Below are 16,403 nucleotides of genomic sequence, written 5' to 3'. Positions count from 1 at the left end.
GGAAAATACCCTCACTGCAGGGCTTTGCAGAAGGCCTTGAAGAGGTGCAAACATGGCCCTACCACCAGATCTGCTGTCACTACTGCAGTGGCCATCACCCTCCAGGCACTACAGCTCCCACCCAGAGTGCCAGCAGGGCACACAGGCTCTGCTCCTGCCATTGTAGCTCATGGTAAATGGCCCCATACACACCAAGCGTTGCTGGTCTCTCCCCCACAATCTCAGTTTCCTTATATTAAGGCCCATAAAACCATTGCAACGTGGACACTTCAGCTCACCAGCTCTCCTGAGGGACTCTCATCCCATGGAGCCAGTGCTGGAAGCAGATGTGCTGAAGCATTTTCCTGTCATTCCTGGAAACATTTGAAATTATGCCCAGTTCTAACAAGCTGCAGAAAGGAGAAGTGACAATAATGGGTTTTCTCATGCCTGAGCATTTGTGGATCTTGCTGTCAAGAGCAAGTGCTCACCTGAGTTAGAAACTGGATCACTGGATTAGAAACTTTTCAGGTGTTGATCTCATTTGGTCCTATTGTCTTGCAAAAATAAAACACCTTGTGGTGTTTTACACTGAACCTTGTGGTTCAGTTTGCCATGTTCCCTGTGCTTTTGAATATGGATGGCTTGGCAGCAGAGCCACTCCTTTTGAGAGAAGTGGCATTAATAGCCCAGAGAGAGGCTGCCTGTAATTCATTACATACAGTGACACCCTATTCTACTCCTAAAGCCTTTCACTGGAAAAGTTGGAGCCCACAGATGACCCAAAACTATGCCATCATAAACAGAGGTGTGGTCAGCAAATCAGGATGGCACAATGTGTTTCCAATCCTGGAGCAAAAAGAAGGGTTTTCCTTCCAGTTGCTGATGTGTTATCCAGTGCTGTGATGTTCTAACTGCACACCTGAGCACTAACACCATGTCCTCACCCCAGCTCTCAGTCTGACTCAGGAATTAAAAAACAATTGGGACAGGGAGAACACACAAACAAGGACAAGGCCCATGCCATCCCCATCCTTGTCCCAACCATCTCTCATCCCACACAACACCATGGGGACTTCTCAAGGCTTTGGCCAGCACTATCAGGAATGGTAGTCAGTGAGATCAAACAAATTGCCTTTCTTACCTTCACATTCCCTCTACATTACAGCTAGCATCGGGGTGGATGCTAAAGAAAGACACCCATCTCATGTGATTAAGCACAAAATAAATACCTACAGCCAGTCAAGATGAAATGCCTATTAACAAAATTGTGTGCTTGCACATAAAAACCAATGGTAAGTTGTAACACGCAAGGAAATGAGTCAGTAGAAAATCAAACACAACTTAACTATTTTCTCAATGTAACAAGTCACAGTTGGGATTAATCCTTTTGTGCATATCTAGAGGTGACTCTTAAATCACATACACAAAGAGCCAGTTCTCCCTTTTGCCATTTTATTGCAGCCCTTTTTAATGATTCATGACAAAGAGCTTCAAAGAGCTCCAAGCCATGACAACAGTCCCAGATCCAACCTCCTTGTTCTCATTTCAGCAAAAAATCCTCCTTGGTGAATAATTTAGGTTTAGGAAGAGAGCTGCTTTAAAACTATTCCCAAGGGAAGAAGTAGTGTCTAGAATTTAATCTCATTATGGAAATAAAAATAAAAATAAAATATCAAAAGAACACAGTGACTGCAACAACAATGCAAGCCTTATTTTGCAGAATTCATCCATTGTGAAACTCCACGGAAGGAAACACAGCTGTTTTCCCTGAAATATGTTTCATGTTTCCAGAGACCAAAGATGAAATCCAAAACTTTGCCTTTCAACTTATGATAGATAAATACATGCAAGGATGACACAACTACTGTTCAGGGCTATTGAGGAAAGAAAAATGTCATTTAGAGCTAGAGGTGAAAACATGGGCTTGACCACAGGCTGCAACACATCCTCCACTAAGTTCAGCACAGTGGGAGCAGGCTTGCAACAGCCTCCCAAAATCTGAGGCAATTCACCACTGACTTCAAGCTTGGAATTGAGTTTTATATTTCCTCTGTTGCAAGGGCTGAGGACTCATACAGCATGGTTACAACACCAAAAAAAGGCATAAAAAAGGAAGTGCAGCACCCAGAAAAAAAAAAAAATGCATACAACACGCATCACATCTGTACACCTCCACCTTAATGCTGACATTTCTAATGAGCATTTAATTCCTCCTCCAAATTCCTGACATGATATGCAGGGATTTTGCCACTTCAGTTCTAAAGTTTAATCTTCTCCTTGACGAGCTGATAGGGATATTCTTAGACATTAAACTCAGATGATCCATTCACAGTTTGCCTCTACAGCAATAAGTAGCTTCTGTTTCATGGCCATTTTGCAAAGATTTCTCACCATGAGGAGCACCTTCATCCTCCCTCTATGAAACACTACGATATTTGGAAGGACAGTTAATCCAAATCATAGATTACCCTGTGCTTGAAATAACCAGCATACCCAAAGGCAGCTGAACACTGAAACATTTCTAACAATGGGGATGACTGTAACAGTGTACGTCCTGGTCCCTGGGATGCAGATGTGCACCTAAAGGACACTGTGCGTGCTGCCTTAGGAAGTTGTGTACATTCACAGCAGGAGGAAAAACGTCGCCTAAGGTCAGGTCAGAGCATGGACCCCACCCAATCTTGTTTGAGCACAAAACCACAAATGTCCTTGCCCTAGCAGATTCAACAGCCCTTCTGGAGCCCTCCCATTTTGCCACCACATATATTTATTTTGGGAGTGAATTGCCCCATTCCAGTAGCTCCCCCTTCCAAGGGCAGCATGCATTTGGGGGTTGTTCCCGTGTCTACAAGCACAAATATTTTGCTCCAGCTCAGCTACACATTGTGCTCAACAGTGTATGATTTCAGCTTCCAGGTGGATAAAAATGGTAAGGATTTTGCTTCAAATGGTGGTCCCTTTGCTAAAACTCTTCTTTCTTATTTAGGAGGAGACAACCACTCATCCATGCCCTCCATTTCACAAATCACCCTTCCAGTGTAACAAATCGCCTCTGGTCTCTCTGGGTCTCACCCTCAGAGGCAAAGCCAGGCTTCAGCCTTGGGTTTCTAGAGAGCCTTATGCTGGGGCAGAGACCTGAAAAGATCAGAGGATGAGATGAAATGAGAGTCCTTTCAGCAGCAACAATGCCCCTCTAATCAGCCAGATGGAGCAGGTGACACGCTCTGTGCACAGGTACAGTGATGCTCCCTGGGGACACAGAGCTCTCTGAGCATGTCCCATCTGCAGAGCTGAGGACAACAGCAGGACCCTGGTGACTGTGTCTGCTCTGAAACACTTCCTTTGTGTGGGGCAAAACCCAAGCCCTGATCAATTACTCTGTGACTGGGTGGCTTTGTGAGGTCTGAAAGGGATGCTTCAGCCGCTTGCCCTGTGCTCACCTGGCCAGCCCTCCACAGCCTGTGGAGCACTTGCTGCTCATCAAAACACATTTGTGGGGCTCAGCAGATCTGCTGGAGATACCCCAGGCACCCCAGTGTATGCTGAGGAACTCAGCATATGATTGCATAAAGAAAGTATATCTGAAATATCAGAGTTTCTTTTGGGACAGGACTGTAGTGAATTCCCTATCTGTTTCTTTTTACTCAAATCATTTGCTAAAACTCCTTCTGTGATTGTCATTTTAAGACAGAGCAGGTGTCAGAGACAGCTGTACATGGCCACCAAAATCTGTCACACCAGGCAAGAGGCACCTTTGAGCTCTCAAAAATAATTACTGTCAAAAACAACACCTGGCATAAAGACACTGAACTGCTCGGGCACGGTGAGAATCACCATATGTACACACACCTCAAATACATTCATTTCTACATGAAATTTGGAACTAAAACAGCAGTTTCCTTACTCCATACTTAACAAACTTGGCTCTTTCAGCATGAGAAGAGTCATACAAGAAGATGGGATTCACTTGTGGAAAGCACGAGAATTTCCTTTAATTTTACTCCAGCCTGTACACGAGTTCCCGGGTTTGGGGAAAGTTCAAATTGCCGTCAGCTAAAGCTGCACCCACATTCTTATTAGCAGAGGGGGAGGAAAAAAGATTTTTCCTTACCACAACTCTCCCTGAGGCTGCTCCTGCACACAGTGCAGAGAAAGCTGCAAGGAGGGAATTACCCTAAAATGCAGCAGAGAAGGATTACAGCTCTGGACGTGGGTGCTTTTCAGCCAATTCTCCCCTGTGCCCAATGAGCATCTTCACCACTGGCTGACAGTATTCTGAAAAAAGCCTTTTGTACTGTCCTTGGGTTTTTGGGGTGAGTTTTTGTGGGTTTTTTTTTGTTTTGTTTTGGTTTGGTTTTTGATTTTTGGGTTTTGTTTTTTGTGTAAGAAATTGGGAATTTATTTGAAAGGTTTGAACTGAGACCTTCCATACCTCAGCTGCCTGTTTTCATCCCAGGCTCTGGAACAAACCTCTCTCTTGAGTCCTGTTGGCATTTAATAACACAGCCCACAAACCATTCCTAGCAGGGCGCAGTGAGAGCCGCTGGAGCTGGGCTAGAGTTGTGCAGTAAAAATACCGAAAGCACAACAGAAACTGTATCATACCTTCCCCCTCCACTCCACTGCACCAGCAGCAGCCTCACAACCCCATAACAGGCCTTTCACCCCAAAAGCTCCGTGCCACGTCAGCCAGTGCCCCCAGCCTTGTCCCCGATGCACAGCCCCCAGCAGACCCCCATGGCAGGCAGTGTGGGCAGGGCAAAAGTAGGGCAAAGGCAGGGCAGGCAGTGCGGGCAGGGCAGGGCAGGGCAGGGCAGGGCAGAGCGGGCAGTGCGGGCAGGGCAGAGCAGTGCGGGCAGTGCGGGCAGGGCAGGGCAGGGCAGGGCAGTGCGGGGAGGGCAGAGCGGGCAGTGCGGGGAGGGCAGGGCAGGGCAGGGCAGGGCAGGGCAGGGCAGTGCGGGCAGGGCAGGGCAGGGCAGGGCAGTGCGGGCAGGGCAGTGCGGGCAGGGCAGGGCAGGGCAGGGCAGTGCGGGCAGGGCAGAGCGGGCAGTGCGGGCAGGGCAGGGCAGGGCAGGGCAGGGCAGGGCGGGCGGGCTGTTCCCGGCATGTCGGCACGTCCCGCATGGGAGCCAGGGCCAGAACGCTGCAGCTGCCTGCGCGCAACGTGCAGCCTGTGTGTGGTAGGGCTGTACTCGCAGCCTGCCAACAGCCGGGCCGGGAACGCAGCGGGGTGGCCGCTGCCAATGGGAGCCGGCAGGAACGAAGCCATGTGGGAAACTTAAAATGCAAGTGGAGCTGGGAGTGCGTGGCGAGTCCTCCCCAAGCGCTGCCTGAGCTGGCAGGGTGGCTGCTTTCGGTCGGTTCTAATAGCGGGGATGGGTGTGCGAGCGGGGAGTGCGGGCAGCGGGGCTGGGAGCGGGGCTGGGATGAGCCGCGGACCCGCAGAGGCGTTTGGCTGCGGCGCGTTTGGAACACACTGCTGCGAAGGCGATTAGACCCCACTCTGATCTACACCCGTTTCATTTAGACAAAAATCTGGAATCTAGATTTGAAGATGCTCTTTTAGCTGTTTCTGAAATCAGAAACACTCTGCAAGGGAGGAGGAACATCTATTTACATCCATGAAGTTCCTGCGTGTTGCTACCCTGTTCTTCATAGAGCAGAATATCGTTCGAGTGTTCATTAAAGCAACCATAAACCGAGCTTATTTCCTGAAACCTTCCACATGCTAAACCCACCTAACAACGCTTTTAGGAATATTTTTCCCCATTTGATCCACTGAACTTTCCTTTAGATTTAGAAGCCTGATAAAGCTATAAAAATTAATATTTAAGTCAACCTGTGGCAAAAGGTGACACCCCTTCCCAGGTGAGACTTCTCCAAGTCTTAATTCCAAGGTGCATGGGAATTTCCGCGGAGCGCGGGCATCCCTGGAGCGCTCACAAGTGGATGGTTTTCAGCTAACAGCCCCATTCATACAAATACACTCATCACCCTCCCCAGCAGCCCTCCGCTGATGGGGAAGGTCCCAGCTGGGCAGGGGCAGAAGCAGCCGCCCCATCGCCTGCGCTCCCTCCGGGATGTTCGGGGCGGGGATGGGGGATGTTCCCCCCCGGGGTGCCGGTCCCCCCCTCCCCGCCGGGCTGAGGAAGCGGAGGGAGCCGTGGAGTTGCTCTGCATATTAATGAGCCGGGAGCGAGGGCAGCGGGAGCCGCTTTAAAGGAGGAGAAGGCAAGGCAGCGGCAGAGCGCAGGCAGCGCCGGGAGCCGCTCCGCCGGGAGCCGCTCCGCCGCCCCCTCCCTGGTGACCCAGCCCCGGGACAGCGGGATCGGGGGCACGAACCCCAGGCCAACAAACACATCAATCCCCGGCATCTCCTTGGGTACCTGCTGTCTCACAATGAAGCTCCTGACAGCAGCTCTGCTCCTGCTCTTCATCGCGATGTGCTTAGCCAGCGCGGAAGGTAAAGTGGTTTATTCTGCTTATTCCCATGTAAATCTGTTTTCCAGTAATTTGTGTTTGTGTCTTGATAGCCCTGGCTTGGGTTGAGCTATCCCCTGCACGGTGGAAAGGTGTGATGTATGGAATCTGTGAGTAAGGGAGCTGCAAGTTATATAAAGGTGAAGGAGAGGTAAAATACAAGGGATGAAGTTGTGTCTTCATTTGTGTCTTCAGTGCAAGGCAAAGAATTCACAGTGGGGCAGGTCATGCCATGCACTTTGTTATTCAGGAATAGAGCTCAAGCATCTCCTCTGAAATTGAGGGTGGGTTTCAGGGCAAATAGAGCAGGGCTGGATGTGAGGTGGTGGCACAGTCTGCATTTTCTGCTATGCACAAAAATGATGGTTAAAAAATGCTCAGCTTTTGTCTGGCTATGACTGCACCACGGCATCCATGCAAGGAGAAATGACTCAAAGTCCTACAGAGTCCAAGTGAGACACAAGTGAATGAAAGTAGCCCAGACATGCACTTGCTTGCTCAGTTTAAAGCAAGTTCTGACTCTTTCATTTCCTTTTCTTAAATACAATTATATTTAATCATAGCAGGTGCACTTTTAAAAGTCTGCTATTTACAAAGTCCCAGAGCATATATAGTGCTCTAAAACATAATTCCCAGAGAGTCACTACCTTTTTCTGGGATATACCAAAGGAAAAAAAATCTCTTTTTAACCTCAACAACATTTTAAAAATTCATCTTTTCCCACCAAGGTTTTAAAGAGCAAACTGAAGTTTTCCTGGATGCACACAGGCTGGAGGGGAAGGGACGCTTGGTATGCAGGAAGCTTTGCAGGCGCATGAGAAAATGCTTTCTCTTGTAGGCGTGAAGTGCAAATGTTCAAGAAAAGGTCCTAAAATAAGATTCTCTAATGTACGAAAGCTGGAAATAAAACCGAGGTACCCATTTTGCGTGGAAGAGATGATTATGTAAGTTTTCCTTCATTTATTGCTTTCTGTTTCCCTGTCAGCTGAACTGCTTCACCTTATCTGCAAGTTCCTTCTTTGTTCTCTGTTTTCCTCATGCCCTGGCATGCTAATTTCTGGGCAGAGTAATTTGCTGCATCAGATTTAAAAAAAAAAAAAAAAAAAAAAAAGTGCAATTCTGACCAAAATCCCAGGTATCATTTTTTGACACTTTTTTTTTTTAATCAAATAAGTATTTCCAGAATGGGTAGCAGTAAAAAGATTATCATTAATTCAAGTCAAAATAGGGAAAAAATCTACTCCAAGCTGCCTGAAACAGCACTCAGAACTATTTACTGAAGTTATTCTGAGCATGCAGAATAAACATGAGCACAGTTTGGTCTCTGGTGGTTTCTGAAAGGAAGAGTTACCCCAGCCTGCATTGTACCAGAGGGGTCTCCTTCACCTGATGGGTTTACTCAGCATGTAATAAAATTCTTTCTTCGCAGTGTCCCTGCAAGTCATGACCAATGCTGCAGTGAAATCTCAAACTGATGTAGTGGGTAACCAAGGTGAGGCAGGTACAGGGATTTTTTACATAAGTAGCTAAAAATGGAGGGGGTTTTTACATTTTAAATATGGGTGGGTTTGGCTTTTTTCCTGTCCTGTTTGGATATCATAAGATTCCCCCAACAAAGCACCATTCAACCATCACAAGCTGCAGCTGGATAAGAGCCAGAAGGGCAGATAATCCAAAAGGACTGCACCGAGCCCCCGTGCCACCTAAGAGAGGGGAAAAGTGTCCCGAGACCAGCCACAGCCCAGGACACTAAGGACTGATTTGATCCAGCATTGTGCTCCCCCATGGAACCCTTGGCAGTCGCTTCCCAACGGGATCAGCGCAGGCTGCACACCCCCTCCAGCACCTGCAGTGCCCACGGGGCCGGGCACCGTCCACCTGGCACAGGAGAGACCACGGACTGCCCACATGGAACTGGCTCACCAGGCTCAGCAGAGGGCTTCTGGAGAAGGAATGGAGATTCAAGCTTCCTTAGGCTTCCTCCAGAGCCAGAGCAGCATCGCTGTGAGCAACGCTGAGCTCAGGGAACGTCAGACCCACACCTTTGAAGCCAGCTGATCGTGACCCGAACAGAAAAATTCTTGCAGAGCAGCCCTGCCTGAATCAGCTCCTCACAGCTTTACTCTGTTTGCTTTGACCCTTCAATAGTAAAATGATGTCATAGAGGGACACTAACTCTTGGCATCCCACTCCAGTTATTTGCCCAAAAGCAGATGGTGACCAGGAGGTATGAAATAAATCTCATTAATGCAGCATTTTACTTCCAATCAGAAATCTGGGAAAGCAAGAAAGCCATGTAGGAGCAGTTGCTTTTCCAGCCTGACAGGGCAGATGTTGAGCAATACTATTCAAGGCTGAGGGTTGTCCGGGGTTTGCAGCAGCTGCTGGGACAGAGCTGTCCCATCACTGTCTTGTCGCTGGGAGTGTCTGTGGGGCAGGCAGGGCAAACCCGCTGCCATCACCACCTTTCCAGCTACCCTGATGCAGCCTGAACTCAGCACTGAAAGCACTGAAATTAATATTCCGGGAACCAATTTATCCGGGAGTCTCTGGACACGGCACAGAGGAGCTAAATTCCTGAAACTGAGTTTTTGTTGCTGCAGTGATCATCCAAAACGAGTTGTCAAAGCTGCGTCCCCTTCTGCCCTCTTTAAATGCTCTCATACAGCAGAAACATGATATAAATTATGTTGGAATGAGAAATGGTGGGTATGGGGGGTGCAGTTAGGGAGGTTTTGGCCATAACCCCCAGCAGAGCTGTGCCACAGGGTAAGAGACAGTTAAAGTGAGCCCTCAGTCTAGTCAAAACCTATCAAGATTCATGGTACATCTAGCAGTAATTGTGAGTGTATCTGTTTCCTGGAAGGAGGGGAAGCAGAAGAAAATAGGAAGGAAGTTTAACTCCTTCTACCTGAAATGCTCTGAAACACCCCCACCCATGTTTTGCCCCATGCCAGAGTGTGGGGATATGTCAGGCTGAGAAGAGCTGATGGGAAATAGGCTCACAGTAGTGCCTTTCTCCAGGGGCAGTAAAGGCAGTTCCCACACCAACCTGGGATGAAAGGACCAGAGCCAGGATCCCTGAGGTCATGGAGACAGGGTATTTGTAGGCAGAGGTGCAGCTCCTCCATCCCTGCAGATGAGATGTGTGGGAACACAGGGTGCTGGGGTCACAGATTGACTTGGGGTGTTTATCACAGCCCTGGAGGCATGGACAGACTGGGGAGAATTTTGGCACAGGGACACTCAGACACCAGGGTGAAGGCTCCAGCCACCAAGCCCTGGGCAGCAAAAGGGACAAATCCCACTGAAAGAATCTTACTGGAGCTGTAAGTTCTGGTGCTTCATCCCTTCTCCACCTCTCTCAATCTCTTCTTGCAGCCCATCCAGGCAACTGCTCACTCAGGCAGAAGCTCCCACAGCACCTCTGAGGCACATTCCCTTACAGTTGTCAGACCAGCATCCCCACAAGCAGGTCCAGGTCATCTCAGGGTGCCCAAACATGCTGCCACCAAACCCTGCATCCATCAGGGACTGTCTGAGAATGGCAGAGGACCATGGGCCTGCCTTGGGAACATTTCTGCTGTCCATCCTCCAGAGCCAAAGCAGAAAACCTACATGTGATGTCAAAGCAATGCATCTCAGCTTGAAGAAAGAGCCAGTTCACTGAGAGGCAAACCATGGATCTCTTCCTGCTGAGACTGCAGACTGGTAAATCCAATGTCCTTCACTGCTTCTGGTGCAAATGTAGGGCTAGCAGATTTTCAGAGGTGCTCCTGCTCCTCTCCTGCAATTCAGCTTGTCCATCACTTTCTGGAAATATCTTCTGTGGTCTGTCACAAGAGAGAAATGCAAGTCAAGGTCTGGATCAGCCAGTGCAGATGGCACAGCTGAGGTGGCTGCTGCGTGGAGAAACCCTGCTCTGCCCTCAAATCCCTTAAAACTCACATCATTCAAAGGTACAGGAAAACTCCCCTTCTGAAGCACACACTGCTCTCAGAGGAGCTGGCTGAGGACACCCTTAGAACAGAGTTAGTCCATAGTTTTTAGCACTGACCCTTCCCTTTCTGATACCTGCAGCCATTAAAGGCTCTTCCACTGCTTTCCCATACACTGGGGAAAAGTCCACATCCTCCCAGAAAACAACGTGGAAATTACACCTTAACATTTTGTGACCTTAGCTGGAGATGAAGCAGAAAAGAGGAGCAGGGAGGAAGGTTAATTGAATAGAAAAACCTATTTGATCACCTTGTAAAACCTTGAAATTGGAATGGTGGTGAGATTCCATTCAGTTCAGTTCATGCAAGCAGCACGTTTTAATTTGTGAGGCACCAGGAGGGTGAGATGGGAAAGTCTGCAAGGCATTTTGTCTTCCTTTCTGAACCAAACCATAAAAGAAGCCCTCCAGTGTACACAGGTATTTCTGGGTTTCTGCAATCATTATACTCACATCTCTGGCAGTATTTAATTAATTCCACTATAGGGTCTTAGTTAACCTGGTTTTGCTTGTTATGGATGGTATTTCCAGAAAATTATTAATTCTAATACAAATTGTCATTGTGGGTTGGGTTTTGGATGTTGTCTGGGTTTTTTTTAATCACAAAAGTAATAAGAAAACCAGAAAACTGCTCAATTTTGAGCCCCAAAAGTGGGGTGGTTTTGATGTTTCTGGAAAGCTCTCCTGTTGGGACCCAGCTCCAGATCCCTCATGTCACCTCAGCTGTGGCAGCCTCACTGAGCCCTCCAGGAGGGAACCTCAAATGATGAAAAGACTTTTGCCACGTTTTGTCTCCCAGCATACTTGGTCCTGACAGTAAGGGGACACCAAACTGGCAAGGAGAGCAGGATCAAGTGGTGATCAGAGGCTGAAGCCCCCAGGGCTGATGCTGAGGCTCAGAGTGTGGCTGTTGGGCACACAAGCACTCTGCCACGTGCAAGCATTTAAAATACTACAGAATTAAGGAAAAAAAATAATCAATGAAGCAGTTTTGATCATTTCTCTTGGATGAAGTATTGTTGAGTGTAACGGAACTGTCTCCTCATGCAAAGTCCTTGTGGTTGCCTGAATGAGCTCTAATTAAATTAATTAGGCCCAGAATATGATATCTAACACTTAGGCAGAGCAAACCCACTGATTAAAACCAGCAGGAATGTCTTCATCTGGTACAACCTCAATGCCCTGCACTGAGGGAGAACAGCTGCTCTGAACTTACCCAGTAAACTCAAAATATCTGAGTTTATCTCTGCCATAAAGCACAGAGCTGGAAAACCCTTACCCTGCCCCACTGGGCGAGAGCCCCCTGGCCCGTTCTGGCACGGGGTGGGAGCAGGGGGTATTGTCACATCCCTGTGACCTGTCCCTTGCCTTGCAGTGTGACACTGTGGACACGGGTCAGGGGGGAGCAGCAGCACTGCCTCAACCCCAAGCGCCAGAACACCGTGAGGCTGCTCAAGTGGTACCGGGTATGGAAGGAGAAGGGCAGGTAAGTCCCAGCTTGCTGAATGGGGGAGGATCTTGGAGGCAAGTCAGGCAACCAGCAGCTTCAGAAGGAATAAAAACGGGGAAATGCACACGCTGGCAAATGCTCCATCCAGCAGAGAGGATGCATATCGCTACCAAAATTACAATTTTAAATGGGTGTTCTTGCTATTAATTATTTCCTGCCACACACACTTCTTGCTTCTATTTTGGCATTAGGCTGTTCTGACTAGAAATAGTAATTATTTTTGGTTAAAATATTCATCAGCTGACGTTCTCAGTTATTTGCATACACTCACCTCCCTTCTACGGGTAAAAATCCAAGATGAAAAGCTAAACTACTTTCACACAGTCAGGAGAAAAGCAGTCAGGAGAGATGGAAAGAGGGAGCCCTGTCCCACACTTCAATCACACCACCTCAACATCATCAATACTTAATGACGCAGGCATTTCCCCATTTTAACTAGCCTATCATTCCCAGAAAATGATAATTTTCTGATAAAAAGCTGACAGCTTCTCCTTTGCAAAGAGGGTTGGGGTTTTTTCTAAGTCATAGTCAGAAGGCAGAGAGTGAGACATGAATTCCTGATGGCCAGTGGTGATGTCTGTCCCCATCTGTAATTAAGGGGAGCAGCCCAACTCTGGCCATATCTCCAGCCACAGACAAGAAAGAGCCTTCATGCACAGTACAGGTCCATCAAACCCTCATCCTCCTCATTTGGTGGGGAATTTGCTCCCCAAAAGTGAGCTCAAGTAAGGCCAGGGAGCAGCAGGCTCCTGTCCCTGCAGGTCGCAGGGTGCCAGCGATTGGCCCCGGCGGTGCCTCAGGCCATGCCAGGGCACAGCAAGCCCCTGGCATCTCCCTGAATTCCGGCCAGCTCCCTGCATCTGCTTCACAAACAGAGCACGTGGGGAAGCCCTGGCTATTGCATAACCACACATTTACACTCTTCTTCTGTTTCTTTTTTTTTTTTTTTTTTTTTTTTACATAAAGCCATCATTAATGATGAAGGATGCTCAGCCCCAGGCTTGTGCCCTCAGGAAACAAACAGACAGACAAGCCCATCAAGTTGTGCTGTCTAGAAATAATCTAGAAAAATGAAAGAGAATAATATTATTGCAAACAACAGATATTGTGAACGCATTGTCCATATACAGTTCATGATAAGCTTCAACATTTGTATCTGAGATAGGGATTTTCCAGCATTTAAAGAGAATTAGTAGATGTGGATTTCTTTATGTTATTTACCCAGATAATTGTGGTAGAGTTTGTCACTCCCTACATGCCTCTAAGATGTGACAATGTCAAAGTCCAACACTCCTCCCAGATGCTTTGTGGATATAGGTAGCAATCTGGTGACTGCTGAAGTCAATAACTTTCTTTCCAAATTACTCAGGCACAGGCTAAAAATCTGGGTTTTGGGGTTTTACTGTTTTTGTGTTGTTATTATTTATTATTGTTATTTGAAATGGAGTTTTAAAATTCCTAGTTTAAACACCCTGCTCTTGGCTCTTCTTTTGTTTAGGGTTTATGAAGAATAAGAGAAAGTGGTACAAGGAATGGAGTGGACTCCCTCGGCTGGCATAGGACTGAGCTCTACAGAAGATTATTTCTCTCTCGCAGACATAAGACACAAATTCTATATTATTATAAAGCACTTTTTACCAAGGGTCAGTTTTTACATTTTATAGCCGTATGCAAAAGGCTTCCAGATTTCACAAGCATCTGTTGCACTTCTGATTTCATACCCGTCTGCTCTGTACTGAAATTAGGAAAACACATGCTTTTCGTTTTACAGAAGTTCTTTTGGGAGTGTTTTGGTTTTAATTATTATTCATTCATACTTCACTATGATTGCAATCGGGCTTTATAAGCTCACTAGGCAAACAAAGCTGTTTGTGACGGTGTTGTACAGCCATGGCCCTCACCCCTGGCACTGGCAAAGCTTCGGGCTGGGGTTGCTGCTCGTGTTTGCAGCCTCCAGCTCAGTCAGGCAGAGCAGGGACCAAAGACGAGTTTGCTGGGGAAGATGCCACTAAAATGCTGTGGCTGTACCTGCAGAAGTGAGGTCCCTCAGCACCTCGTCAAGTGAGCGTGAGCATCACTTGTGTACCTCTTCTTTAACGGACTTGAGGTCTTGCTGCAAGGCGAAGCGTCCTGTATCTCCCATTTAACCTCCCATGCATTAGAAAGCATTTCTAACTCATTTTTATTACTAAGAAAATGTGTATTTTTTTTCCACCTGAAGCACTTAAAGAAAGTTTGTGGCTTCAGTACTGAGACATCTTAAGCTTCAAGACTATTGTGTATGTTTTCCTAGATTTGTAGCAACAACAAAAAAAGCCTTTAAAAGGTACCTTTTTATGAAAAATATGATAGGGCAAACATATAAATACATATGTATGTTTTAATCACAATACAACATATTCATTATTTTGAATGTAATACTTCAATGTTAAGCAGTGCATTCCTCTTTTTAATATAACAAAACTACCTTTTCATTTGTAAATACACTATAGGAAGTCTCCCTATATTATCTCGCTGTATAATGTACTGTACTGCTAAATTATCATATGCTATTTAAATGTTTGAAATATTTAGAAAGTTGCATGCAGATTTCATATTTCTTTCTAAGACAAATGAAAAACAGTAATAAAAAAAATATTTAAAAAAAATTTACAGTTGCGTGTAAATTTCCTTAAGCCATCAGGGAACTCCTGCCACTTTCAATCACTTGGTAGCTGAATTGTTTTGGGGGGTGGGGAAATAGTAGATTAGAGAAGCTGATTAGAGATAGAACATCTTGATGGCACTGGAATTAGAAAACATTATTCCAGTACAATTTACTTTCCCTTCTCATTTTAGGATTTGGACTTTAGCCAAACACTGAGGAATGCTGTGACATAAAGGAGGGCGATGCCATTTGCCTCTAACCACTGCTAGTGTTGTGTTAAGTAAACACAAATCAACAACTTCAGTTCATAGAAAACCACATAAAAAGTGATTTGGACAAGATCTGGGTTAGATTAGGGACGGTCATACAACAAAAGTCAAGCAAGAAAAACCTGTGAGCCACCACCTCCTCTTCCTGCCCTGTTTCTGCCCTCGCCCACAGGGAACAACTTTGCACCCAGGTGCAAACACTACATCCTCCCAGATAAAAGGAAGGTAACAGCTTGGGATGGCAAAGCCAGCAAGAGTTTAAACACATGAAAAGCTCCTGGTGCTCCCTGAACAGCACTGCTGGCCTTCCTGCCTGCTCCCAGCTGTGCTAGGGCAGCTGCACATAGGGCTGCTCCTGGGATCAGCACGAACTCAGTGACAGCAACCTTATCCTGCAGAACCTTATCTATGCCTGGCCTCAGCTCAAGGCTTTCCTTTAGTTTAGACAGACAAAATAGGGAAAAAAATAAACATACTATATCTATATAGAGCTTCAATTACTACGATAAGCACCTGGCAGAGCTGGAGGAGAAAGAGGATTTCAAAGTAGTTTCCTATTCTGCAAAAGTATGAAGATCAAGTTTCAGATATCTATGAGTAAAAATCTTGAGAAATATCCAAGGGTATTAAAGAAATTAAATCTCTGGGGATATCAGCCACAGGGGGCTGTTTCTGGCTGAGCATCTGAACCCAATCTCCAGGCAAACCCAGACCTGTGATTGAGCCAAGCCACCCCTCTCCTTTCTTGATTTTAACAAAACCAGTATTTTTTCCTTGAGAAGATTTGATTTCAACATGCAGGCAGGCTTCAAAAAAACATTTCATTTTATTTAGTGACTACTGGGCAATATATTTCCTGGGAAAATATTGATATGGTTGCATAAGAGGTGGTTAAATCCACTGGGAATGGTGTGCACAGCTCTGAGTGCCCAAGCACAGGACTCACTGACTCACACCTCACAGGACAGAGCACGTACAAACAATTTAGCTCCAGGTTCATCTGCTAGACCAAAACAACCAGCAAAAGTAGAAACTGAGCACAGAGAAAATCAGTTGCAATTTTTTTCCACTTGCCAGAATGGGAGATGAAAAAAAAAAAAATCAAAACAACCCCAAAACAACCAAAACAAAAAACAAAATTACAAACCAATGAAAAAACAAGCAACAAAAAAGTTGGTTTCAATACTTTTATTTCCTTTAACCAAAAATCCTTTGAATAAAATCACGCTCAGGAACAAGAGCTAAAAACTTAAAGAGAAAATACTGACTCTGAGCTGGTTTTCCCAAGCCTGCAAGCCTGCATCTCCAGGCGGGGTTGTTAAATTTCCAGGAACAAGAGGAGAATCCCTTGCTGTCCCTGATATGCAGTTGTAAAGGGAAATACTGCATCAGAAGGTAACAGCCACACACAAAGCATCAGCCACTTTCCCTCAGACTGAAACATCTCTGCTAAAGCATTTAAATAAATACAATATACATATGTATATGTAGGTACTTCCTCCACCGAGATTTGGCAGC

The 16,403-nt window shown here is 46.3% G+C and overlaps 1 protein-coding gene across 1 annotated transcript; it reads left to right on the top strand.

Annotated features, from left to right (window-relative positions):
* The first annotated feature begins 6,079 nt into the window (after positions 1-6,079).
* CXCL14 (C-X-C motif chemokine ligand 14) lies at positions 6,080-14,615 on the top strand. The gene is made up of 4 exons (XM_053991455.1): positions 6,080-6,445; positions 7,301-7,406; positions 11,835-11,945; positions 13,468-14,615. Exons 1-4 carry the CDS (start codon positions 6,382-6,384, stop codon positions 13,481-13,483), a joined length of 297 nt encoding a protein of 98 aa, XP_053847430.1. The 5' UTR covers positions 6,080-6,381; the 3' UTR covers positions 13,484-14,615.
* Positions 14,616-16,403: the final 1,788 nt, after the last annotated feature.

The sequence above is a fragment of the Vidua macroura genome, chromosome 15 (genome assembly GCF_024509145.1).
Source record: "Vidua macroura isolate BioBank_ID:100142 chromosome 15, ASM2450914v1, whole genome shotgun sequence".
In the NCBI taxonomy this organism is placed as follows: domain Eukaryota; kingdom Metazoa; phylum Chordata; class Aves; order Passeriformes; family Viduidae; genus Vidua; species Vidua macroura.
Note: the sequence above shows the minus strand (reverse complement) of the source record. Positions and strands in the feature narration are given on the sequence as shown.

What these genes read in the sequence shown, in the direction of transcription:
- CXCL14 (XM_053991455.1), top strand. Translation starts at nt 6,382, where the DNA reads ATGAAGCTCCTGACAGCAGCTCTGCTCCTGCTCTTCATCGCGATGTGC. An exon ending in GTGCTTAGCCAGCGCGGAAG is followed by an intron (nt 6,446 to 7,300) that starts GTAAAGTGGTTT and finishes TTTCTCTTGTAG; the next exon opens with GCGTGAAGTGCAAATGTTCA. An exon ending in TGCGTGGAAGAGATGATTAT is followed by an intron (nt 7,407 to 11,834) that starts GTAAGTTTTCCT and finishes CTTGCCTTGCAG; the next exon opens with TGTGACACTGTGGACACGGG.